At 36.6% G+C, this 27600-nt stretch overlaps 1 protein-coding gene across 1 annotated transcript in view; it reads right to left on the bottom strand.

Annotated features, from left to right (window-relative positions):
* The window catches only part of GPR158 (G protein-coupled receptor 158), a gene marked incomplete at both ends in the record, with an annotated part of 322105 nt that overhangs the window by 4111 nt on the left and 290394 nt on the right, over positions 1 to 27600 (bottom strand). Inside the window, 3 exons of the mRNA XM_082833639.1 lie at positions 2621 to 2726; positions 8105 to 8243; positions 23683 to 23921. Coding sequence (XP_082689765.1) covers positions 2621 to 2726; positions 8105 to 8243; positions 23683 to 23921 — 484 coding nt within the window. The remainder of the gene's footprint in view (positions 1 to 2620; positions 2727 to 8104; positions 8244 to 23682; positions 23922 to 27600) is intronic.

Here is a 27600-nt window from a genome sequence, read left to right as displayed (position 1 = left end):
CCTTTGATACAGAGACACAGAGATATTTTAATGTCAACTATTGTTAAAATATTCAGCTAGGCAGGTGAACACAAACTGGAGATAACATGTGAGATGATAGTTCTCTATTTAAGTAATAATGAATCTTTTGTATTTGGGACTGGCTGAGAAACCACAGGAACTGATGAACTTTCCCCTCACTCTTCTATTTATGTTTGTGGGAGCCACATGTGCCATAAACTTAAGGCCATAAGGGTGACGAAAATAGAGTCCTGGTCCTCCAAAATCTCACATGCTACTGGAGGTTATTTGTAAGAATGAAATTATTTTTCTTTTTTCTTTTTTTTTTTGCGGTACGCGGGCCTCTCACTGTTGTGGCCTCTCCCATTGCGGAGCACAGGCTCCGGACTCGCAGGCTCAGAGGCCATGGCTCACGGGCCCAGCCACTCCACGGCATGTGGGATCTTCCCGGACTGGGGCACGAACCCGTGTCCCCTGCATCGGCAGGCGGACTCTCAACCACTGCGCCACCAGGGAAGCCCATAAGAATGAAATTATTTTTCTTGAGCAAAGTCTTAGAGATCATCGTGAGTTTAAGAGACAGTTATTTGTCAGATATTGTCCATTTCCTGCTTTATGATTTTTCCTTAATGCTTATCCCTATCTGAAATACTATTTTAAATATTTATTTTGTTTATCTTTTCTGTTTCCTCCTCTCTTCCACCAGAATATAAGTACCATGAGAGCACAGATTTATATCTGTTCACTACTCTTATTCTAGGATATAGAACAGTGCTTAGTAAAGCTCCTCAATAATGTTTTAAATTATTTATTGAAATATAATTCACATACCATAAAATTCTCAATTTTTAACTATACAGATCAGTGTTTTTTAGTATATTCATGAGGTTGCACAATCATTACCACCATCTAATTCCAGAATATTTTCATCATCCCCAAAAGAAACCTTGAACCCAGGAAGCAGTCACTTCCATACCTCTTTTTCCCCGGCCCACAGCACCACTAACCCAGTTTCTGTCTCTTTAGAGCTGTCTATTCCAGACATTTCACATAAATGGAATCGTATAATATGTGGCCTTTTTTATCTGGCTTCCTTGGCATAAGGTTTTCAAGGTTTGTACAAGTTGTAGCATGTATCAACGCTTTATTCCTTTTTATTGATGAACAGCATTTCATTTTGTGGGTATACCACATTTTGTTTATACATTATCAATTGATGGACATTTGGGTTGTTTCCAGTTTTTGGCTATTATGGATAATGCTGCTATGAACATTCATGTACAAATTTAAAAAAAAATTAAGCCAGCTTTGTTGAGGTATAATTGATATGCAGAGAACTGCACATATTAAATGTGTACAATTTGATGAGTTTGGACATTTGCAAACACCCGTGATGCCATCACTACCAAGGTAATAGACATCAAGAACAAATTTTTGTGTAAACATATGTTTTCAATTGTCTCTGGAGCGCAATAACAATTTTTTGAATGAATAAATAAATAGTCTGAGTATATACCCATCTAATAAAAATGTAGTCATATTACGTACAGTATAAGGATGGTTAAGATAGATTGCAGGAACAGACACATCCATGAAAATTATGGCTATCTGGTGTAATTCAAGTAAGGAAGAAAATAGGCATTTTGCTCTGTTTACAATTGTTTGGCCTTTTCAATCAGGCTGCAGTTCAATGTTTTGGTTAACTGTGAGAGGTGAGGTAAAGGAAGCTTAGAGTGAAATCACAATTCTGGTTTCAGCTGTGCTAACGTTACATTGTACGACACTGATAAAGATGTATTTTGTTTTCCTACGTGTAAAAGGGGAAAACAATGATAATTTTTGTTTTTCTACACATAATATTTTGTTCTAATATTTTGTTTTTCTACATGTAAAAGAGGAAAATAACGATAATTTGTATAGTATCTTTTTTCCAAAACTCGGATATCATTTTGTTTTATTCCAAGCAGCCTCACTGCTATGTCATAGATGAGGAAACAGACTCAGAGAGATGAAAAGTCTTGCCTAACGTTACATTACACAGCTAACTTGGGGTGGGGTATGAGTTCAGAATCCCTGTATTCTGAGTCCTGGCCCGTTTCCCTCCACGTCAGAATGCTGTGTAGATAAGTCTTTGTCAGAATCCATCATTGTTAAGCAAGACTCTTTTTATACAACATTATAATTATTTCTATTTACATAAAAATTCTCTGAATGTTTAAAACACAGTACTTCCCTGAATATGAATCCAAACAAGAGGATTCTTAGACTAGGATAATTATCTTTAAAAACGAGCTTGAGGTTACAGCTACAATGAAAGGCCACCTTGAACCCCTAATAATTAAAACATGAATAAATATCAAGTATTTGGAAAAGGACTAAAACGGATGATGGGTTTTGTACAAACTAAGGCAGTTAAAAATTATGTGAGATGTTTAATAAATCCCCAAAGAAAAGAGACACCTAGATTCCTGAGGAGGGAGTTTTAAAAACATTGTAGCGTGTCAAGCAAATCTTCACACCTCCCTTTGCCTATATTGCCAGATATTTTTTAAAGGAGAAACAATTCCACGCTCATTTAAAACAACTATCTTGCAAGAGAAAAGTAATGTTGGAGGAATACCTTTGGAATCAAAAGCAACCCAATGGTCACTGTCACAGTCAAATGAGTATGTGCAAAATACAGCATCAACATCCAATCAGACTGAAGTCTTGAGGCAAGAACAAATCTGAAATGAGAATTCACCACATTAGCAACCCAACAAGATCTCTACTTAAAACACTAGGATACTTGGAAACTCTTTTCCTCAATGTATTAGTAAAAGAAAGCAAGCAAGAAAGAAGTCATAGTGTTATTTCTATGACATATATTTTCATCACAGAAGAATAAGGGTCTAAGTAACCCTAATGAGATGCATAAGATATGAACCCTTTAGTTCTTAAAATTATCAATAGTAAGAAAGATAACACATACATATATAATGTGCTAAACACTTCCTTGGATTATTATTTTGTAGGTAAGTTGAATGTGCAAAGCAAAAGCAGTGAACACATGTGAATTCAAAAGAAGAGTAGGTTAAAAAATGATTGTTTCAGGTAAATTTAGGTTATAAGACACATCCAAATAACTCTTGATCATAATATTCTTCACTTAAAAATATTAATTAGAACTAAGGAAAAAAAATGGGTAAATATCTGTTTTAGTGAATGATCCCAGAAGTTTAAATGATAAGCAATGTAATGGATATAATGTATGTACTAATGGTTTGTAACGTGCATCTTTTTAAAATTGTTTTGAAAAATTGAAATATAGTTGACATACAAAGTGCATCTTTTAAAATACAAACCTTGTTTTTATAGAGCATCAAATTATTTTAAAATAATTTAAAATATAATATTTTAAATCTTATCTTATTGAGGAATTTATAAACTTGTGTTCCAGGACGGCCCTTCAAGTAACATGTATAGGAAAAATTCATTATTAATATCTGATCTGGTAATTTGGGAATGTTTTCACAAATCAGTAGGTACATGTACAAACTAAAACTCATGTGTTAAGGACTCATCTCTATGCAGAAACCAGATATTGCTTTTATTAAGGTCATTTTGTACTCATATTCTTCTTTTAATGTTTTCCCATCTATTCTTTATCCATGAAAGCTAAATATGAGATTTTAGTGCTTTTGGAATTAGAGAATTAGCATTTTGTTTCAATGCTATACATCATCAAATTTGAAAAGCTCCTATCCTAAGAAAATGCTTATGATATAATCATGAAATAAACATATATGAATCTAAAAAGAGAAGAAACTAATTTTATTTCTGCATTATACCATATTCATGACAAATTTACTAAGTAAATTAATATTATTAATATTAAAACAAAATTTCCATCAAGGATATTCCTTCCAAATTTTCACTTCCATCCCTCCCCCCCCCCAAAAAAAAATCAAGCTAAAATGGAAGCTCAGGAGTCATCAAAATGGAGGTAGAGTTTTTTCCCCTGTGTCTGGAGATATAAAAAACACAGACTTATAAACAGAAGTGCAGAATGGCCATGATACTTCACAGACAACTAAAAGGGATTTTCTGAATTAACATCTTTTCTAGCTCCTTTGTGAGAAAAGTGGCTTCATACCTGCTTTGAATGTGACTGAATATTCACTTTGTTCAGGGACGGGATACTTTTGACTATACAGTCTGTGCTGGGTCAAGTAAGATTTTTTTTTAAGCATTAAAATAGGATCATCTTACTCAATAAAAAGTTATAGTCTCTGAGACAGAATACTGAGGCACAGAGCAGTAGAAAATGTACCCCTGAAAATAATACAATCCCAATCTGCTGGGGCCCCTGCCAGTACTGGAGCAGACAGTTACATCAAAGGAGAAGGATTTACAGTCAAAAAGCGGCCTTATGTACTGGGAATTACTATCTCAAATGCCAACACAGGTAAACTTGAAACTAGCCTGACAATATCTGGAAAAAAGAATGGGTACATATATTTTGAATTAAAACAGTGAATCTTCCAAAAAATAATTTTGAGATATGCTAACATCGATTGTCCTTAATCAGCTTTTAATTACTGCCAGATTTTTTTAGGTTGCAGTTTTGATTAGAAATACCTTAAGAACAACTGGGTTTTGAAATAGTATTAAAGCTTCATTTTAAAAAATAGTATTTCAACTTAAAAAATCGGTCCAAAAATCAGGCGCATCGAAATATTTGAAAATTGAGGCTAAGAATAAAGGCAAACTTTTTAAAAGCCTTGCACTTTCCCAAAGGTTTGCTTTATGCTTAGTACTAAAAATAAGTAAAGGGTTAGAACAGGCTGAGAGAAATGCCTTCTCATCATTTATCCTTCTAGACTTAACCCTTTTAGGTTATTTTTGTTCAGTCTGATAATTTGGTAAGAAAGAAGGTAAATCTGTACATAATATGTAGTCATAGTTTTTAATTTATATATGTGTATGTATAAATATGAATACATACATATATGTATACATGATTTTATATTTTAAGCAGACAAGAAGAACATATATATCCTATTGATAGAGAATATCTTTGCTGATGTTGGATGCCTTATTTAATATTATTTCATTCTAGGAAAAAATTGCCAAGATGGATCCAGCTGATTTAAATTTTTATGTTATTGCTTTTTATCCTTGAACTTTATTAATGCTGGAACCACAGCATATATGAACTCAGTCCACATGTAAATAAGAAATTGTGCATACTTGATTTCTTTAATTATCACTGCGTTTTACTTGCTCCTGGCTCATCTCCCTAAAATCAGTGTTCTGTAGATTTAATGTGTTAAACTATAATTCCATCACTGGTCCCTTATGGCCATACAAATTAAACATTCAAGAGAGTAGCTACGATTCTTTGGAGCCAATGTGCCACCGTCTTATCGAGTCTGGTCTATGTAGAAAGGTAAGTCAAATTTGGAACTTGAAATGCAGAGCTTCCCGTTCAGGTTTGCTTAGCCTTGCCTAAGAAGATACCAAAAGATACCAAGGCTGGTCCCTCTGCTACCATTTGAAGTCCTCCCTGTTCAAAACTGATAGGGGATTAAAGAGTTGTCTGGAAGAAGAGTATGCTATGTCTGCTCAATACCAAACCTACTAGGTTCACCATGAACCATTCAATCAGCTTGTGTCTACGTGAACCCAGCTCATGGTTTATATGATTCTTCTGGCTGGGTTGTTTGGGACTCTATAGGAAAGACCTAAGCAAAGTAAGAAAGCTATTTTCAACAAGTATTTAACGTATTTCCTATCACCCTCGTTCAGTGATAAAACAGTGTTTTCTGAAGCGTGGCTGCTGTTATCAGATGTAAGGGTTGGGGGGATTCAATGGTCCATTACATTTGGAAAATGCTGGTTAAACAAAGTTAAACAGTTTATCTGTACAGCAGGACTTCTCGGTATGCTAGCGTCACTGTGACATTCCTACAAGGGAGCTATCAAATGTGGTGTGTCATAAATACACATGCATATAAAAACATCTAACAGTGATTTACTAATATGTTAATAGTGCTTGTCTTTGGGTGGTTGGATTAGGGAGTTTATTTTCTCTTTATCATTTTATGATTTTTTTTGAAATAACCATCTATTGCCTTACTATTAAGAATTTTTTTAAAGTTCATTTAAAAATCATTTACCTTGCCTACTTCTGAAAGGACTTGGGCCAGCTGAGAGTTGAAAATCTATTGAAAAAACACATTAAATGATGGAAATTGAACAGAGTAAAATTGAACAGGTTGAAAAGATATAGATCAATTTTGGCAACTGTGTTGAACAGATTTAATTTCTTGGGCAATTAATTTGGTTCTAAGAAACATAACAGTTAATTTTAGGGCACAAGTGGGAAACTCTGCATGACAGTTACATTCTGACAGTAGAAGACATTTAAACTCGTCTGTGATAAGCCTCTTTTTTTCAATTTTTATTTTTTACTGAATATGGCTGATTTACATAGCCACTGTTTTATTTATTTATTTATTGGCTGCGCTGTGCAGCATGTGGGATCTTAGTTCCTTGACCAGGGGTCGAATCCCGGGCCCCCTGCATTGGGAGTGTGGAGTCTTAACCACTGGACAACCAGGGAAGTCCATGTGATAAGCCTTCTTACATGCTTATAACTCTCTAGTTGGTTTGTTAATATAACATTTAACTTATCAATGGTTCTAGATAAGCATGTTTGTTAGATCTTGAAACATATATGTTTGATATTCTGAAAACAAACAACAAAAATAATGCAGCTTTTTTGGGGAGAGGGGTTGGAAGAAATGTGAAGGCTCTGGAGCTCTGGCACCATGACAAAGTGCCCTCTGGTGCTCACGGCATTTTAGACCAGGGCATCCTCACTCATATCCTTGAGCTCTAGTCTGAGTGGAACTAGAGAAAGCATCCTTTTCTTTGCTTCTTTATGATTTCATATTCTGCGTCTCATCTGTCCTCCCTCTTCTACTCTTTCTCTCTTTTCTCTCTCTTGAGAGAGGGCAAGACAAAGCAAGGGGGCAAATTCCCTTGATTCCTGGTCGTCTCTGATGGAATTTCCAGGGTTGTCAGATCATAAATACCTCTTTCTCTTACTTTAAGAGTTTAAAAAGTGTAGATTATGCCTGAGCCCCAAATGTTCTTTGGCATCATCTATTCCTAGAAGTGCAAGATGTCATTTTATGATTATTGACTAAAGTGAGAGGTGATAAACATCCTGCAAAACTTCTGCAGATCCACACCTTTTCACCCTATTATTAATCTCTATCTTTCCACTGCGGGCCAAGACTAATATTCAAAATTTCTAATTACATTCTTAAGTGTGTCCTAACTTTTAATATATGTCGAACAATTAAATAGCATCTTTTTGTTGCTTTTCAGGCTATAGGATTCCTTTTTGGTTGCTGTTGTTTGGTTGTTGTTCTTGTTGAGGCAAGTCATACATATTTCATTTTGTTCACTTATCATAAGCCCCTTTCTTCCTCCTTTGTACTCATTGGTTATGGAGATACATGGAATAATAAGAAACGGAGGGCCAGGCCATATTTTCTTACCACAGAAAGTCATCACTACAGTGTAATGATGAAAGAACCCCACTGCACACAAAAATCCAGTCATCAACTTGGAGTGGTTTTTTGGTTCTGAATTCAACAGATTTCACATACGTAAGTTATCTGAGTGTTAAAATTTTGAAAGTATAAACCAGCATAATAAACATGAATGAAAACATAGACAATTTACCTGTATCTATTTTATAATGTATGCATGTATTGCTTTATATTTTCAGAACAGTATTATGTATCATAAACAATATACCTAATGACATCCCCATAAGTGGTTTAACACAATACAATAACACTGAGTTACCCTTCCAAATAAATGAAGGCAATAAACAACTCATCAGAAGGAACTAAGAAGAGCAGAGTTTAAAAAAAAAACAAAACGATTCATTTGCCATTTCTGTGACAAAGAAATTAGTCAAGTTATAAAACACTATCCGTCCTACATCTTTCCGTTATGCATCTTATCCAATTTTGCTATTAAATTAAACTGCAACACATCAGAAAAATAAAACAGTTGTTGAGTGGCTCTGCAGATCACTTGCCTAATTGTATGGAATATAGCGGAGATAATGAGCTCATTGTGAACTGCAACAGCCATATAGCGCGGCTCGTGAAAAGCTGATGGGACCGTTCGCACCGCGTAGCAGAGATAAACACCCCATAGGAGGAATAAAAATTCAGCTGTGAGAAGAACAAACAAACAATTCTCTGTTAGTTTTACAGGTGAAGAAGGAAGTAAACTTTAAGCTCTTTAGCATGCATTGTGTGTCTAGGATAGAAACACATAGAAATAGATGCATACAAAATGTTCATATATGAATACCTATGCCATATATTTATTTAAAATTTTTATTCAGTGTATAGAGGATTTTTTCACAGGTACACTTTGTGTTTTAATTGAAAAAAATTTAAATAGTGTTTGGCATCTCAGATTGTGGGGTGTGTGTGTGTGTGTGTGTGTGTGTGTGTGTGTGTATGTGTGCGCTAATACCTGGCTTTTTCCTAAAACAATTGCAATTGTAAAATAATTTTCCACATTCCCAACCTAAGTTTAAGCTGTTCATAGAGCATCTGGGTCACAATAAAGCCCTGAAGGCAACGAAAGTTTATAATGTGTTTATATGCAGCTCCTAGAAATTTAAATTCTTACTGCATTGAGTCTGGTTCAATACGTAAAGACCTCCATTGCCAGAAATGTGAGAAAATAGGCTGCTAAACATTCAGTGGCATAGTTTATAATTGAACCATTATTTCTTCACACATGACAGACACCGCATCTTTGGAGGGTATATGCTAACGGCTTAGTGAAATTCACAATTACCTCGTTTGCCTGCTCAAGCCAGAAGAGACAAGCATAGTGTAGCAGTTAAGGATAGGGCTTCAGAGTCACACTAGACCTGATGGGGAATTCTAGCTGCATCCCTAATTAACTTTGCATAATCTGAGGCAATTTAACCTTTCTGGTCACAGTTTCCTTACCTGGAAAATGAGGATAATAAAAGTACGTATTTCATGGGATTATTTGCTAATGAAATCGAATCATGGCTATAAAGCACTTAAGAGTTTCTGACAGAGTAGATGTCAGATAAATAAATAAATAAAAACAGACGTTAAATAATTGGTTCTTACTGTTAAACATCTCCTTAGACCTTTTTTTTTTCAAACTGAATGTTGTTATTTTAATTCATTCTGAGCAGTAACTGTTACCATCCATTTCATCTGTCTTAGTGACATGACCTCATGGGAAGATGATATCTAATTAACAAAAAGAAAGCTCTAATTTGGAGAAAACATTTCACCAAATGCATTACCTAGGGGTAACCTACTTATATACTGAAACACTGATTTCCAGTCCCATATGCCCAGGTGTTTTACCTGCCAAAGTTTCAGCATATTTCTACCATATTTAAACAATAAGCAGTGCCCTACTCATTGAAAATCCCTTAAGTAAACATATCTGTCAAGAGTTACTCTAAAACCCTGATGTGGTCAGAAGTTAAAGGGAAAATAAACCTCACTCAAAGGTCTCCATGAGATTAGAGTGGAGGTCCCAATTATTCTGTATGCTGGCCACTGGCCATGTCTGTGAATGTTCTTTCCAGCCGAGCTCTACTGGGTCAGGAAATACTGACGTGTTCGTGTATAACTTTCTTTCCTAAGGCTTGTACTTCTGGTCCATGCTACTACTATTGCCTCTTCACTCAGGTTTGAAATCTCAGTGCCACCTTTCACTGACACATTTCTACCCTGAGTTACTTTTCATGGGTATCACTTCTCTCAATGTCCACAATTATAATCCTTGCCTAAGCTCCTACCAGTTTACTCCTTATTTGTTACAATTATTTACCAACTGTCCCATCTAAACCTGGATTCACCCTTTATTAATTCATTCTTCATAACAGTGACAAGTTCATTTTTCTGAAGCTCCACTTTGATCATATCAGGATTTGTCCAAATCTCTGCCACTCCATTTGGGTTAACTGATTCGTATTTCCATTAGAAGATTCACTCACACCCACTTAGGACCCTGGAATAATTCCTGCTCCCAAAGGAAGACTACAGGGGTTCCTGCTAGGACAGACATATCTCAAGTTTCAAGACTTTGATGACTTTCTTGCAAGAAAGTTTCAAGACTTTCTTGCCACCCAGGCTTCCTGTTAGCTGTCCCATTGCTTGGCCTTATTCTTTTGTGCTTGTATATTTCTTAGACTCTGACTTCTTGCCTAGTCTCTGGCCCTCACGTTAGCCTTTTGTGAGGAGCTGCATGCATCTTCATTTAGAAATCTTTAGTAGCTCACTACTGTTTTACTCCTTGCCCTCTATGACCTCATGTTATGCATCCAACACAGTCTCCCAAAGCTCCCCATCACGAACTCTGAGCTGACCCAGGAAGACTCACCATCCTCTGAACACTCCAAAGATTCTTCTTGCTTCTGAGTCTTTGTTCATGCTATTGCTCACACACGAAATCTCCTCTCACCCGCATTTCTAAACATTAACCAATTTTTCAATGTCTGATTCAGGTCCCACCTCCATCACAAGGCCACCTGAAATGATTCTAACTTACACTGAAGTTTCCTTCCTCTAATCTCTTACAATTTTTAACTATGTATACTACACAATGCAGAGACTAATAATGACACACAATATATAATTGGGAGAAAATTGTTCATGGAGTCTTGAGCCCCGACTGTGATGACCTTCTTCAGGGCAAGAATTGAGTCTTTCATCTATTTTTTCTGTCTTTGCCCACATAGATGATAGCAACAGTACTGATCACACACGGATAAGATTTAATAAATATTTGTTGAATTCAATGAATATAAATGATATCAGTTTCACGTCATTAGAGATGTAGGCTTTCTGTTACCCTACCACTCCATCTAACACTGATGGATGTCTAGATCAATCTAACATCTCTATACATGATACATCTATATACATGATCTAAAGATCATACTGGCATTATTCTTAATAGTGGCAATTGCTACTTACTGATAGACTGCTAGGTGTGTGGTACTGTGCTTGGCACACAAGAATGATGAATGCAAAAATATTATTTTTTTAACATCTTTATTGGAGTATAATTGCTCTACAATGGTGTGTTAGTTTCTGCTTTATAACAAAGTGAATCAGCTACATATACATATATCCCTATATCTCCTCCCTCTTGTGTCTCCCTCCCACCCTCCCTATCCCACCCCTCTAGGTGGTCACAAAGCACCGAGCTGACCTCTCCATGCTATGCGGCTGCTTCCCACTAGCTATCTATTTTACATGTGGTGGTATTTATAAGTCCATATAGTAATAGTTAAATAGGAAATTGCATTCATATTTAAAGATTCAAATAGGGCTTTCAGAAAACTGAGGTATTCTATTTTTAATCTATAAGGAATGACAGTCAAAAGTTAACTACCATAGCTTTTAAAAAATTAATATGCCATAATGAAAGTAATTTCAAGTTATCTTTCCAAAGGCCTGGGTCAAGCAAAGAAGTGAGAATTAATATCAGTTCTTTGCCACTGAAGATGTCCCAGATCTGTTATCTTAGAACACCCAAAGGGGCTGAGAGAAAGACAACATCAAAGTACAAATGTCTCTCAAGCTGTGGTCCCCTGCTTTGCCATGTTGCAAAGGCATTTTGTATTTAATAACATTTTATGCCTCTTAGCCTGTTTAAAAATTAGTTTACATGGCACAAATAAATACATACAAGAAGCATTTAGGTTTCATTTTCCAAACGTGTCTTTTAATTTTGTCTTCTGTTTTTCTCTAAATCCTATCCACTTAGAAAATTTATGGTCAAAGTAAACTTACTCTGTTTTTATTCTAATAGTATGGTGGGCTGCATAGAAGTTATGGTTAAGTACTAAGTCAAAGAACTTCAATAATGCTTGAGAACAGCTCAAATTCTATCATTCCAGGGTTTGACTTCAAACAGAAGCCTTGATACTCTACAGGCTTTCTGCTTTTTCTTTGGTTAAAATAAAGACAGTTATGAGACGTACAATGATGAAAACCATGAGAATGCTACTCCTGGTAGAATCTTAAAGGGTGAAGTGACTTTGTGAGACCACGTGGTCTGTGGGTACATTTTTCAGTGTGTGGATGTGGCCGTGAAAGTGCTGCTTGGTGAGCTGCAGTTATCCTGGCTGTGGTGAAGTCAGTTTGTTCACCTGAGAAGCATGGAGAAGATGGATGTTGCAATGTATTTCACAACTAGGACACCGGGGACCAGAATGTCTGCTCCCTTCTCAGCTCCTGGGAGCAGCACATCACAGGGATGGGCAGAGCTGGGCCGTAGGATACACCCATGGAGAAGCTAGCTCCCTCCCTGCTGACTCATAGTGAAGACAGCAGAAGAGGGACTGGATCCCAGGTCTCCTGGTTCCTGACCAGGGTTCCCTAAATTACATCCTTCGACTGAGACTTTCTTTTGCTTTATTACTAACAGAGGTGGACAAAATCCTTGGAAGTATTTTTAACCTACTAAAGAAAATAAACATTTTTCCAAGCATCAATTGTTTGTGTTTTAAACTAATATACTAATTAGAATTAGCCAGTGGTAGTTAAAAGAATTCTACTCAAAAGTACTTTTTGTGCCTTATTTCGTCTGACTTCATAGCTAACATCTGTTGAATGTGCCAGGTGCTCTGCTTAATGCATTTTGTACATTACCTACATTTGGTTCCTTTAAAAATGATTGGGGATGGGCTTCCCTGGTGGCACAGTGGTTGAGAGTCCGCCTGCCGATGCTAGGGGACACGGGTTCGTGCCCCGGTCCAGGAAGATCCCACATGCCGTGGAGTGGCTGGGCCCGTGAGCCATGGCCGCTGGGCCTGCGCGTCCGGAGCCTGTGCTCCACAACGGGAGAGACCACAACAGTGAGAGGCCCGTGTACCGCAAAAAAAAAAAAAAAAAAAAAAAAGATTGGGGATGAATTCAGGGGAAGATGGCAGAAGAGTAAGACACGGAGATCACCTTCCTCCCCACAGATACATCAGAAATACATCTACACGTGGAACAATTCCTACAGAACACCTACTGAATGCTGGCAGAAGACCTCAGACCTTCCAAAAGGCAAGGAAGTCCCCACATACCTGGGTAGGGCAAAAGAAAAAAGAATAAACAGAGACAAAAGGATAGGGACGGGACCTGCACCAGTGGGAGGTGTGAGGGGTGAAGGAGGAAAAGTGTCCACACACTAGGAAGCCCCTTCGCGGGCGGAGACTGCGGGTGGCGGAGGGGGGAAGCTTCGGAGCTGCGGAGGAGAGCACCCCAAAGATAGCAGAAGGAAAGAAATCATAAGGAACAGATCAGAAATAAATGAAAAAGAAATGAAGGAAACGATAGCAAAGATCAATAAAACTAAAAGCTGGTTCTTTGAGAAGATAAACAAAATTGATAAACCATTAGCCAGACTCATCAAGAAAAAATGGGAGAAGACTCAAATCAATAGAATTAGAAATGAAAAAGGAGAAGTAACAACTGACACTGCAGAAATACAAAAGATCATGAGAGATTACTACAAGCAACTATATGCCAATAAAATGGACAACCTGGAAGAAATGGACAACTTCTTAGAAATGCACAACCTGCCAAGACTGAATCAGGAAGAAATAGAAAATATGAACAGACCAATCACAAGCACTGAAATTGAAACTGTGATTAAAAATCTTTCAACAAACAAAAGCCAGGACCAGCTGGCTTCACAGGCGAATTCTATCAAACATTTAGAGAAGAGCTAACACCTATCCTTCCCAAACTCTTCCAAAATATAGCAGAGGGAGGAACACTCCCAAACTCATTCTACGAGGCCACCATCACCGTGATACCAAAACCAGACAAGGATGTCACAAAGAAAGAAAACTACAGGCCAATATCACTGATGAACATAGATGCAAAAATCCTCAACAAAATACTAGCCAACAGAATCCAACAGCACATTAAGAGGATCATACACCACGATCAAGTGGGGTTTATTCCAGGAGTGCAAGGATTCTTCAATATACGCAAATCTATCAATGTGATACACCATATTAACAAATTGAAGGAGAAAAACCATACGATCATCTCAATAGATGCAGAGAAAGCTTTCGACAAAATTCAACACCCATGTATGATAAAAGCCCTCCAGAAAGTAGGCAGAGAGGGAACCTACCTCAACATAATAAAGGCCATATACAACAAACCCACAGCCAACATTGTCCTCAATGGTGAAAAACTGAAAGCATTTCCACTAAGATGAGGAACAAGACAAGGTTGCCCACTCTCACCACTCTTATTCAACATAGTTTTGGAAGTTTTAGCCACAGCAATCAGAGAAGAAAAGGAAATAAAAGGAATCCACATCAGAAAAGAAGAAGTAAAGCTGTCACTGTTTGCAGATGACATGATACTATACATAGAGAATCCTAAAGATGCTACCAGAAAACTACTAGAGCTAATCAATGAATTTGGTAAAGTAGCAGGATACAAAATTAATGCACAGAAATCTCTTGCATTCCTATACACTAATGATGAAAAATCTGAAAGTGAAATCAAGAAAACACTCCCATTTACCACTGCAACAAAAAGAATAAAATATCTAGGAATAAACCTACCTAAGGAGACAAAAGACCTGTATGCAGAAAACTATAAGACACTGATGAAAGAAATTAAAGATGATACAAATAGATGGAGAGATATACCATGTTCTTGGATTGGAAGAATCAACATTGTGAAAATGACTCTATTACCCAAAGCAATCTACAGATTCAATGCAATCCCTATCAAACTACCACTGGCATTTTTCACAGAACTAGAACAAAAAATTTCACAATGTGTATGGAAACACAAAAGACCCCGAATAGGCAAAGCAATCCTGAGGACAAAAAATGGAGCTGGAGGAATCAGGCTCCCTGACTTCAGACTATACTACAAAGCTACAGTAATCAAGACAGTATGGTACTGGCACAAAAAGAGAAAGATAGATCAATGGAACAGGATAGAAAGCCCAGAGATAAACCCACACACATATGGTCACCTTATCTTTGATAAAGGAGGCAGGAATGTACAGTGGAGAAAGGACAGCCTCTTCAATAAGTGGTGCCAGGAAAACTGGACAGGTACATGAAAAGTATGAGATTAGAACACTCCCTAACACCATACACAAAAATAAGCTCAAAATGGATTAAAGACCTAAATGTAAGGCCAGAAACTCTCAAACTCTTAGAGGAAAACATAGGCAGAACACTCTATGACATAAATCACAGCAAGATCCTTTTTGACTCATCTCCTAGAGAAATGGAAATAAAAACAAAAATAAACAAATGGGACCTAATGAAACTTCAAAGTTTTTACAAAGGAAAGGAAACCATAAACAAGACCAAAAGACAACCCTCAGAATGGGAGAAAATATTTGCAAATGAAGCAACTGACAAAGGATTAATCTCCAAAATTTACAAGCAGCTCATGCAGCTCAATAACAAAAAAACAAACAACCCAATCCAAAAATGGGCAGAAGACCTAAATAGACATTTCTCCACAGAAGATACACAGAGTGCCAACAAACACATGAAAGAATGCTCAACATCATTAATCATTAGAGGAATGCAAGTCAAAACTACAATGAGATAGCATCTGACACCAGTCAGGATGGCCATCATCAAAAAATCTAGAAACAGTAAATGCTGGAGAGGGTGTGGAGAAAAGGGAACCCTCTTGCACTCCTGGTAGGAATGTGAATTGGTACAGCCACTATGGAGAACAGTATGGAGGTTCCTTGAAAAACTACAAATAGAACTACCATATGACCCAGCAATCCCACTACTGGGCATATACCCTGAGAAAACCATAATTCAAGAAGAGTCATGTACCAAAATGTTCATTGCAGCTCTATTTACAATAGCCCGGAGATGGAAACAACCTAAGTGTCTATCATCAGATGAATGGATAAAGAAGATGTGGCAAATATATACAATGGAATATTACTCAGCCATAAAAAGAAACGAAACTGAGTTATTTGTAGTGAGGTGGATGGACCTAGAGTCTGTCATACAGAGTGAAGTAAGTCAGAAAGAGAAAGACAAATACCGTATGCTAACACATATATATGGAATCTAAGAAAAAAAATGTCATGAAGAACCTAGGAGTAAGACAGGAATAAAGACACAGACCTATTAGAGAATGGACTTGAGGATATGGTGAGGGGGAAGGGTAAGCTGTGACAAAGTGAGAGAGTGGCATGGACATATATACAGTACCAAACATAAAATAGATAGCTAGTGGGAAGCAGCCGCATAGCACAGGGAGATCAACTCGGTGCTTTGTGACCACCTAGAGGGGTGGGATAGGGAGGGTGGGAGGGAGACACAAGAGGGAGGTGATATGGGTATATATGTATATGTATAACTGATTCACTTTGTTATAAAGCAGAAACTAACACACCATTGTAAAGCAATTCTACTCAAATAAAGATGTAAAAAAATTTTTTAAATGACTGGGGCAGAATTCTGAATGCTAAAATTTCAAGTTTGGGTCAGAGACACTGTGTGGCGATACTAAGGAACACTGTTGTTAATCAAACAAAGTTTAAAGTTCATACAGCAACCTAACTGTCCTATCCTCTTCCCCACTCACCGCCGGGAGCTCTAGGCAGAACTGCCCTGAGTACATTTGCAGGTTGGGTTTTCTTTACTGCTCCCTTTCACAGAGCTCTAGACGTGGGGTCAAGTATTTCACAAGCTCCACTGGACTGAGGAAGGGACAGGAAGTGTACTTTCCCTTCTCTCTGGCATATGTGTTTAAGATCTTTAAAGTTTGAGGTGGACAAGATCTTTAAAGTTTGAGGTGGACAGAAATGTAGTGAACCCAAGGTTCTTCCAAGCTTATGGACACACATTAAAGGTCATGAATGCAAGAAGAGACAGAAGAGAGGGACAGGATGAGATCAGGGCCCCTGAGGGCACAGGTCAAGGTCAGGGCAGCAGGCTGGGTCTCCCAGGAATATCCCTTCCATTTCTCTCTCCCTGCCACTTGCCTATGTGTTGTTTGAGGTGGGAGTTGGAATTGGGGTTATTTGTTACCACTTTAAATATGTATGTTAGGGCTTCCCTGTTGGCGCAGTGGTTGAGGGTCCACCTGCCGATGCAGGGGACGCGAGTTCGTGTCCCGGTCCGGGAGGATCCCACATGCTGTGGAGCGGCTGGGCCCGTAAGCCATGGCCGCTGGGCCTGCACGTCCGGAGCCTGTGCTCCGCAACAGGAGAGGCCACAACAGTGAGAGGCCCGCGTACAACAACAACAACAACAAAAAAGTATTTAAAAATTTTAATCCTTTATGGAAGACTGACGGCATTGAGAATTGCCTTTGCTTGGGCGACATCACTAGAAACTCACTGTACTTTTGAAGGGCTAGCTTGAGTGGTTTTAGAATGACTGTAGTGGGGGTTACTGTCCCAAGATAGTCCTTACCCCATCACAAAATTCCTTTCACTTCCAGAAAGAAAAATGGCACTGTAAGGATAAAATTAAGGAACAAAAATTAATTAATTTATCCTTTCTCTCAGATCTTTAGCATCAAATAAATACTCCTCAAAGAAGTAAAATAGTTTTCAGAAGATGTAGTATATAGATAAAAAAGGAAAATAACCTCCACTTGACTCATTCTAAAAACATTCAAGCAAGACCTTCAGAAAGTGTGTGTGAGTTTCTCATGATATAGCCCAAGCCTGTCAATGCGGTCAAGCTTTTATCCTTTGATTGAAAATTAAAAATACATTTTTAAAATGGTAACCAATGATGTAGCGCGGATTAAGGCATATGGTACATCAGAATAAAAGAAGATGTATGTAAATGATCCTAAATCATGAACATTAATCTAAGTCAGATGGAGAAGAAGTCTAATCTATTTTCCCCAATACTCATTAAAGGGTGCTTATATCACATTTCACCTGTCACAACATAGCCTAATCTTCTGGGGTGATTAAGTATCTTAATCCTTAGAAACAATTGCTATTTTAGAATTTCCCTATATAACTCAGTAAGCGTTACTGTATTCTCAATTCCTTCTAAACACTGGTGTACAACTAATTAAATTACTGAACACATTGTCCGTTTTTTTGTGTTTAAAATATTATACCAGGAAACAGGAGAACAAAGAATAGCATGTTAATGAAGAAGAGAAAAGATTATATTTTCTGTGGTGAAAACATTCCATGTGAAATTTCATGGAAATAAATGAGTACTTTTGAACAGTAAGGAAATCAATGTTGGAATTCTCTGCAAGCAACCAAATCTTTTAAAATTCCCAAATGAGTATGTGAACCCAAGCTTATCACACCTGTTTAATCACTGCTTAGATTTCTCTCTATGTCGTTTTGTAAACTTGGTGAATAAAACATAAAGCAAGGGATGTCAAGCTCTAAGGGGTTTTCAGAACCATGAGATACCTCGTATACTGGTGGACTTTTCACAACCAGGAAGAGATGGGGGAAGATCCTAATTTAGAAAACAGTCCTTGTTGGGGGATAGTTATTAGATCATGTAAATGCAGTTGAGAAGAGTTAGGCCATATCAGAGATACAGAAAGATACAGATAATAATAGAAGATAAAGAGAAGCCTGGATCGAGCTTTTTGTGTATCTTCTTGTGCTGGTTAAGGAAGGCAGCAAAACAGCTTTATTCTCAATTATGTCCACTTTTAATCACATTAGATTATCGCCACCTAACTTCTGGAAGAAATCAAGAAAACATTTCAGTGCTTGCCTAGATCTGAACTAAAGTTTGACCCAGAGATTTAGCCATGGAACAGAAATTCTAAATGTCCTTGAGGTTGCCATCCCTCAGCAGTCAATTTTTTGCAGCACTGTTGCTTTTTCTCGTAGGCAAGGTAAGAATCTGCCCACTTACTCTAACTTACTTTGGTCACCGGTGCTGGTTCAGTATGTTGTCTGTGTTCTGAACATGTAGTCAGAAATTGACAGCTAACCAACTAAGTATACGGAAGAATGAACTCCACTGTGTTACCACCTCTGCTATCGAATTTATGTATTCCATACTTGGAAGCTATATATTGGAGGACCTTGGCCGCAAGCTCTAAATCTAGGTGTAAAGATGTGGTCTTGTGACATTAGGAAGGTAATTCAGACATGAGAAGTCAGTTCCAATCATTTGTCAGTTTGTACCAACCAACTAGGAAACTCACAGGGTAATGAAGTTTTAACTTTTTAACCATGATAAATTTGATTGCTATTGTGAAAAATCCTGAACATGAATAACTGACTACCAATTGACTAACTGGCATACACAGATTCAGAAAAAAAATCTCATAATCCTACTACCAACTTTTTTCAAAATGAGTATGATTTGGGATAGTTATTTGCTTTCTCCATTAATTTAGGGGAATGTTTGCCCATCCCAACTCCTTTATTCTTTACACAGCTCTAGGAGAATGGTGAAATAATAAAAATTTTTATCAAAAGCAAATCAGTTTTATTCTACTTCAATATTTGTAAATGCATTATGCAGTATTTTAAAAATTATAATTCTGATTTGTCATGCCAAATTTGTACCAAGCTCTTATTTTGACCGGATAAGTCAGAGGTCAAATTTCATAAAAGGGCTGGGGGCTGTCACTTTAGTTTACATAATTTGCTCAAAAACACCTTCCCCAATCTGAACATACACTTTACCGTTAAAATTGATTTGGGTACAATTGTGTAACTCCTGGATTTTTAGCTTTAATGTGTCTCCTCACACTGGTCTAACCCTGACCATAGAAAATAATACACAATAAAGGAACTGAGTTCCTTCTCTGTTCATTCAGCAAATATTTCTCGAGAGCCTACAACTGACAGATACTTTGTTAGGTGCTAGGGATATAGGGTGACCATCCAGGTGATGTTGTGAAGAACAGATAGCTAGCTACTAGGTTGGGAGAGGAAAGAGAGCGAACAGATGTGAGAATCCTTCCTTTCGCCTTCAGTGAGCTACAGATAAGATACTGAAACACGCTTAGAGAAGTGCTGAGTCATATAAAGGTGACTAGGGTAAGTACTGCGGTATTATCTTTATTACAGATGTAGATGGTTTTCAAAGAAGTATGGCAGCTTAAGTTTTTCCAGGAATTCTAATCTGATCTAGAAATATTCTGGAACATCCAAATTTTGAGGTTCTCTTTCCAAGAGATAATATAAAATCTTTTTTTAAAAAAACAGATTACTGGGCCTGTAAAGTGTTTCTCACCCTGGCCAATGTTCACCTGTCTTTCCCAGTCGCAATGTTTAGAAATACTTTATTTGCTTTCCATTAAAGTTTACTTCACATTTTTTTATATAGGACAAACAATGATTACTGAGAATTATAAACAGACATAAATAATAATGGGATTCTGAAAGTCATTTTTCTTCCATTTCTATGTTTTGAAATATTTCCTATGTTTTCAGATATTTCCTCAAAGAAGAAACTGAGGCTCATAGAGGTTGAGAGATTTTTCCAAGTAGTTTTCTATACCTGATTCCTCCTTCTGAAACACCTGTGGTAGGAAAAGCACCTACCTGGGCAGGTCTGAGCAGACCCGTGCAGTAAGCAAAAATAGAAAGGGCCCATTCTTTAAATTTATGACCCATATTTCTAACTGGAGTTCTACTTCAGTGGGAAAACTAGTATCACACTCTTTCAAATGGTTCTTTATTTTGCATTAAAAAAAAATAGATTGTTTCTGACAGGTAAAGGTGATCCAGAACACATGTTTATCAATAAATTAACCATCACTTTTCCTTTTTTTCTAAATTGACTTCTGACACTAAGCTTCTTGACAAAGATTTTTCACAACAACTTTAAGGTAAAACCTATCTCCAGCCTCTCTACATCCTTCCCCCTGCATAGAAACATTACTGTTTAGGAAACGGGGAATAATTTAGCTTTCAGTACATGTTTCTTTCTGGCTGACTGAAGATACATGAATTTATTCTTGAATAACAGCCTGGATATAAAAATAACTAATGGTAAACATGGTACTTATAGAAATATATAAAGAGGACTGAAAAGAGGCATATGTTACACATTAGCAAACATTAAATTAAGAGAGGTTAAATATGGAATATCTAATACCACATGCAGAAAGAGAAATAAATGAAATCGCTGTAGGGCAGTGTGAAAAAAAGTTTATAGCAACCACATGTCTCTGAGTTTTCAAGATGGTCCTAATTTCAAATATTTGTTCCTGTTGTTAAATCACGTGTCTTGACTTTTCTTTACAGAATTGTGTTACTGCAAGAAAAGTGTAATTTTTGAAACTAATGTGTTTCTGTAGTTTATAGGACAAAAACAATGACTGGAAGATAGCAAAAACACCACCACCAAACATTTACCTTCTTACCTCTTGATCTCTGCACCCTATCATTAGTCTTTTATTTTCCAGTATTTTACACTCTAAAGAAGGTCACATCTGTGATTTCTATATAGAAATAAGTAGGAACACATAACTGACAGTAACCTGCAATTTATTTTACATAAACTTTCTTTATATATAAGTAAGAATTTTATATGATAAACAAGATCCACTGAATACCTATAATGTCTCTAGTAAGGTGTTGAACACTTTACGGGAGATATAAAATATATAAAGGCCTTATTCCTCTCATCAGGTAGTTTACTATTGGTTTACACAGATACGTGAGAATTGTTAAAAATTATTGAAAAGCAAAATTAGGTGGTAAAGACTCTTGGTACAATGGTAGTTCAATAAAGGAAGACAACGACTCGGACCTGAACCCAGGAATCTTTATAAAAGAGAAGTTCTTTGAGGCATGGTAAAGTTTAGAATATTGTAAAGAGGTATAGAGAACACTTCCTTTGATAGGAACAGTGGTGGAGGTGGGTGGGAATTGTGTGAAGCATGAAGGCAATGCCTAACTGGAAAAGGGGGTAATGCTGAAATACATTGTAAATAATGCTGGATGGTTACATTTATTGTGAGTCTTTGCTTTTTCTTTAAAGTCAGGGCATTTTGGGGGAGATGGGAGTCTTAAAAACCTGTTAAAGGAATCTGGAGAACCAGAAAGTGATGTGATAAATCAATAAATTCAATCTATTAATAGATTACTTTTAGGAGATACACACACACACAGATACCCACACCCTGCCCCCCCAATTCAGGGATTGTGGAGTTGGAATCATTAGAATGGAGAAAGACTTAGAGCAGTGCTTCTCAAAGTGCGGTTTCAGGACCGGGAGCAAAAGCGTTGCCTTGGAACCTGTTACAAGTGCAAATTCTTGGGCTCATTACCGCTTGCTCATTGCCTACCCAATGATGACTCATTATGAATTTGAGTATTATAGTCTTTGTAAAACATAAAAGAAGTATAATGGGCTTTTCTTCATAGTAATATTGGGAAATGATTTTCCCTAGTTTGGTTAACTTGGATTGAAGAACGTAAAATAATGTTATAGGTTTCTATTAAGTAGAAATTTTATATCTGTACAATTTGTTTAATTTTCATATCCAGACTAAAGTCAGAATTGGAATTGCTTCTTACCTTAGTTCTATGCTTTATCTTCTGATACTGATATCTCCTGATACGAAACTACTGATATCTTCTTTGATATTGATCAAAATAATGATGATTGACTTTATATATTATCATTGTAACAATTCCCTTTATGTACCCACATTGCTTTATTATTACAGATATCAGGCCTATAAGATTCCTAAAATATCTTGTCCAGAAAAATATTATTCCATTTAAATTGTAAACTAAATATACATTAGTTTCTAGCAAAACAGTAAATGTGAACATTCAATGAACAATTGCCAAATATGGGGGAGACAGAAAATGGGAATTAAATTCATGGGTTTATTTTTGCCAAATAAAATTAAGATTTGTCCCTGGTTGACTGAGGGGAATGACAACAAAATAATAAAGGGTTTTTGTATTTTGGGAGGCTTAGTTTAAAATAGCCCAATATTAACAACAGAAAAATTCCTATGGATTTTTCTCTTCCTCATTTTTCAAAAAACTGAGCTACCAGAAAAATAATCTGTTTTTGGCCCAACTCATCATGGGATTCTTCCAAGTTCTCCAGCTTCTCAGTCACATAATTTACTATCTCCAAGGAGCATGGCTTTGTGTTTGTATAATACTGGACCTCCAGAGAATTCCCAATAAATTATCTTTAGAGGAAAGATAAATTAGAAATTTTGCCCAGAGTGCTCTAGATACCAAGTCTGATATATCATAGGACCAAAACTATATAAAAAAATACCAGTATGTTTCCTTTTTCCTCCCAGCTAAAGAAATAAGTCAAGAGAACACCTTCTGTTAGCCAAATAGGGACACACTGATAGGACGGAAAGTAGAAAGTCTCTCTGTACAAAGAAGTTGCCTTTACTGACTGTATTTCTCCTTCTTGATTACATTTTCTGAACAAAGCTACACACCTTTGAAAAAGATGGAAACTCTCAGAAAAAGTTTGCACTCCGCATGTCATTATTATCTTTTCATAATATTGTTTCACCAAAACCATATTAGGTGAAATTCCTTTAGGGTTTGTGAAAGGGCTTGGCAAGGCTTCTAACGAAGTCCATTTTAATGCTAGTGGGCAAAGGATAAAATTGCACAAAGCAAGTGATCACATACCAACTGCTGTCATGTAATCCCAGCGCTCAACGAGGCACATATTGAAGATGAGGTGATCTGATGTTTGCCCTTGGCCAATGAGTGAAATCTGCCTTTCCAAATTGTGGCAAACAGATGAAGTCCAGCCAATGAGAAACCAAAACACCACCAGGAGTATTACTGCCAGCATCCTCATGACCCGTCCACCGGTCATGTATGGAATCCGTTGGGCTGTTCGTGAAAGAAACACCTTCAAAACCCTGGAAAAGCAAGACATCAAAATTTGAAGGCAAACCTAATAACCAGAAAGTAAAATTCTAAAATATCTCATTTTTCTAGGTGAAATTTAAACCCACCCAAACCTACTTGGGCAGAGTTTTAACATAAAAAACAAACAACAGTGTTGCCTATACTTTGACTGAATTTCATTCTAGTTCACCTTCCAATAGCAGAACAAATACCCTGCATTAGGGGTCAGTGAGTCAACAGATTTGTGTAGGATGCAATTCTTTTGAGTATGTTTTAATATTTCAAGGAAAATTCTCAGGACCTTAGAAAGATCCACAGGCAAACATTGCTCAAACAGGGTTTCTGAGGGATCAAAAAATAGTCCTAAAAGTGAGTAGTTGGGTTTAACAATATTATACTAAGTCAAAGACTTCCTTAAACCAGTTGTTTTTTTTTTTACAGTAGAATGTTATAAAAGGTATTTTCTGAAAATCATTTTATATAACCTCCCTTTATAGTCATTTTGTCACATTACCAAAAATAAGTACGAAAACAATAAGAAGGGTATTTAAATACCCCTGAATAAGATTATTGTATTAAGGAAGAGGATATGACCTATACGAAATACAGCAATTTTTAAAATTTGGGCTCTTTTTTCCCTGTATATATGACTCAAATGCACAGCCAGAGTTGAGACCTACTGGATTACATGATGTCTAAGAACTGCTCCATCTCTAAAAATGGTGTGAAGACAAAATCCAACCTTACCATAGGGATCTTTCCAGCCATCCTTTCTTTCATTTCATCTCCAAAATATTCTGAGCTGATTTTACCTCCGCATTCTCATTCTGATATTTTAGGCCACAATATTGTGGCTTGACATAAACTACCATGAGTGGTTTATGATACTACAAGGGTATCCATAATCAATTCCCCAAAGGCAAAAATGAATTCATCTTCCCAAGTTTTCTATTTCCTGCTCTGATTCTTTCAACATTTTAAATGAAATATTCATATGCACTCTTCAGAAAAGTCATTATAAATATGGAAATGAAACATACATACCTGAAATAACCTAGACGTATTTTACTATTTTTTCTCTCAATGCTGGGCTTTGATAGCTCTTTCAAATTAACATAACACATCCAGTAAAGAAAGTTATTTTCTAGCAGATTCTTATTTATCCTTCCCCCCTGCATATCTTTAACCCCACTGTCCTTCACCTAACACACAGCATGTAGTTATTTAATTCTGAATAAGATACTTATCCTCAATTTTTATGTGGAACAATGTCAGAAAGGTATTAGTATAAAATAAGAGTACAAAAAGATCACTTTACTCACCATTTAACTACAGACAGTCCCCAACTTAAGATGGTTCGACTTACGATTTTATGATGGCATAAAGTGCTAAGCATTCAGTAGAAACTGTACTTCGAGTTTGAATTTTGATCTTTTACGGGGCTAGTGATATGTGGTACGATATTCTCTCCTGATGCTGCAGCTCCCAGGCAGCCACACGGTCACAAGGGTAAACAACTGACCCACTTACGACCATGCTGTACTCATTCGACCATTGTTTTTCACTTTCAGTACAGTATCCAATAAATTACATGAGATATTCAACACTTTATTATAAAATAGACTTTGTGTTAGATGATTTTGCCCAAGTGGAGGCCAGTGTAAGTGTTCTGAGCACGGATAAGGTAGGCTGGCCTAAGCTATGATGTCAGATGTACTGAATGCATCCTCGACTTTAAGATATTCTCAATCTACAATGGGTTTACCTGGACATAACTCCACTGAAAGTCAAGGAAGATCTGTAGTTCACCAGATTAGCAGTTACTTTCCATTCCCTGGGTGAAACATACTGAGTATGGCCCGTGTCATGCTGAATGCTAGTACTGGCAGCGAACACAATGCCTTTTTGCTCCAACTAGTTGAATTGCTACTTGTTAAGAATCAGTTGTACTTGTCCCCAGATTATGCCCACTGTTATCATCTTTTTTTCTTGATAGTTGATTTGTAATATTATATTAGTTTCAGGCATACAACATAGTGATTCAATATTTTATAGATCATACTCCATTTAAAGTTATTATAAAATAATGGTTATATTTCCCTGTGCTGCACAATATATCCTTGTTGCTTATCTATTTTATACATAGTAGTCTGTATCACTTATCCCATGCCCCTAACTTACCCCTCCCCCCTTCCTGTTCCCCACTGGTAACCACTAGTTTGTTCTCTGTATCTGTGAGTCTGTTTCTGTTTTGTTATATACATTCATTTGTTTTATTTTTTAGATTCCACATATAAGTGATAAAAGAGTATTTGTTATCATTTTATATAAGTTAACTAAATTGACTGTGTAAGCAAAGGAGACATTTGTACAAAATTCTATTTTGAATGCTTTGGAAGGACTCCATAAAGGTGAGTCACTAAAAGAACTGTTAACTTAGGGGAAAGTAAGGAAAATTTTAATATATTGTGGTGGTCAACAAACCAAAATCCAGAAGGAGTCTACACTCAGATAACCTCAAAATAACAAACAAAAAACCCTTTAGATTCTCACTCCTACTTAAAGAACCAAAACTATGAACAATAGATAATACATTGCAGTGATTTATGCTACAAAGAGAACGATTAGATCCACAGTCAAAGAAGAGGACTTACTTCAAAAATATTGGTGAGTGATTATTTGTATCTTAAATGACAGTATCTATACACTTCTTTAACCCCTTTCTACTTTAAAAAACTTTATTCATTAATTGACCAATCACTAATCCATTAAGAAGGCTTCTACTAAAATCAGCAGATCAAGATTCAAACACTCTATCCTAGGAATGAGAGAAATTTCTTGGAAAACTAGTATTTTTGCCAGTGCCAATCTTATTTTTTGTAGGAGAAACCTGTAGCCACTATGTGCACGTAATTGTTTCTGGTTGTACCTGGATGAATTCTAAATTTTGAATGATTAGGATCTCAAAAGAGGGAATCCGAACCATTTTTCTGGTCTTCTATATTTTGGCTAGGGCCAAAAGAAAAAGAGAGAATTGTTCCAAATTCTAGCTTGACTATATCTGAATATCTGAAATGTAATTATAATGAACAAAGGTTTATGTAGTGACAACCATATGCGAGGTATCATACTAGGCAACATGGAAGGCATAATATATGATTCCTGTCTTCCAGAAGCTTACAATGTAAGCTTACAATGTAAGCTATGTAAATAGCTACCATATAAAACAGCATATATTATATGTTGTTGTGTGTAGTTAGTAAGTCCAGGAACCTAATAGAATAGGTGCTATTTGGTCTGGGTCTTGATGGATATCAGTAGGTAGAAATGGAGGAAAGTGGAGAAGATATAAAGAGACATTCTAGCTGAAGGGAATCACATAACAAAGTACAAAGCAGGGAAATGTACGTTGTCTTTGAGGGACAGTGGGTGGAAACGTTTGGCAAAAAGGGAAGTTTTTTTTCAACCCACAGGGACTCCTAGGGATTTTTCAAGTTACTGCGAAGGGTTTCACTGGGTTGAGAACCATTGCTTCAGAGAAAAATAGTTATGATTTATATTTTCTTTCCATGGCCAATATGTGGGAAATCATTTATTTTTCTGATACTTGAAGATTTTCACATAGAAACTCTAAACCTCAATGAGAGGAAATATTGAATTTTTAAAATAACTATCTTTAAAATACTTCTT

Source organism: Leucopleurus acutus, assembly GCF_964270905.1.
Source record: "Leucopleurus acutus genome assembly, chromosome: 1".
NCBI lineage: Eukaryota > Metazoa > Chordata > Mammalia > Artiodactyla > Delphinidae > Leucopleurus > Leucopleurus acutus.
This window is presented reverse-complemented; position numbering and strand designations above follow the sequence as displayed.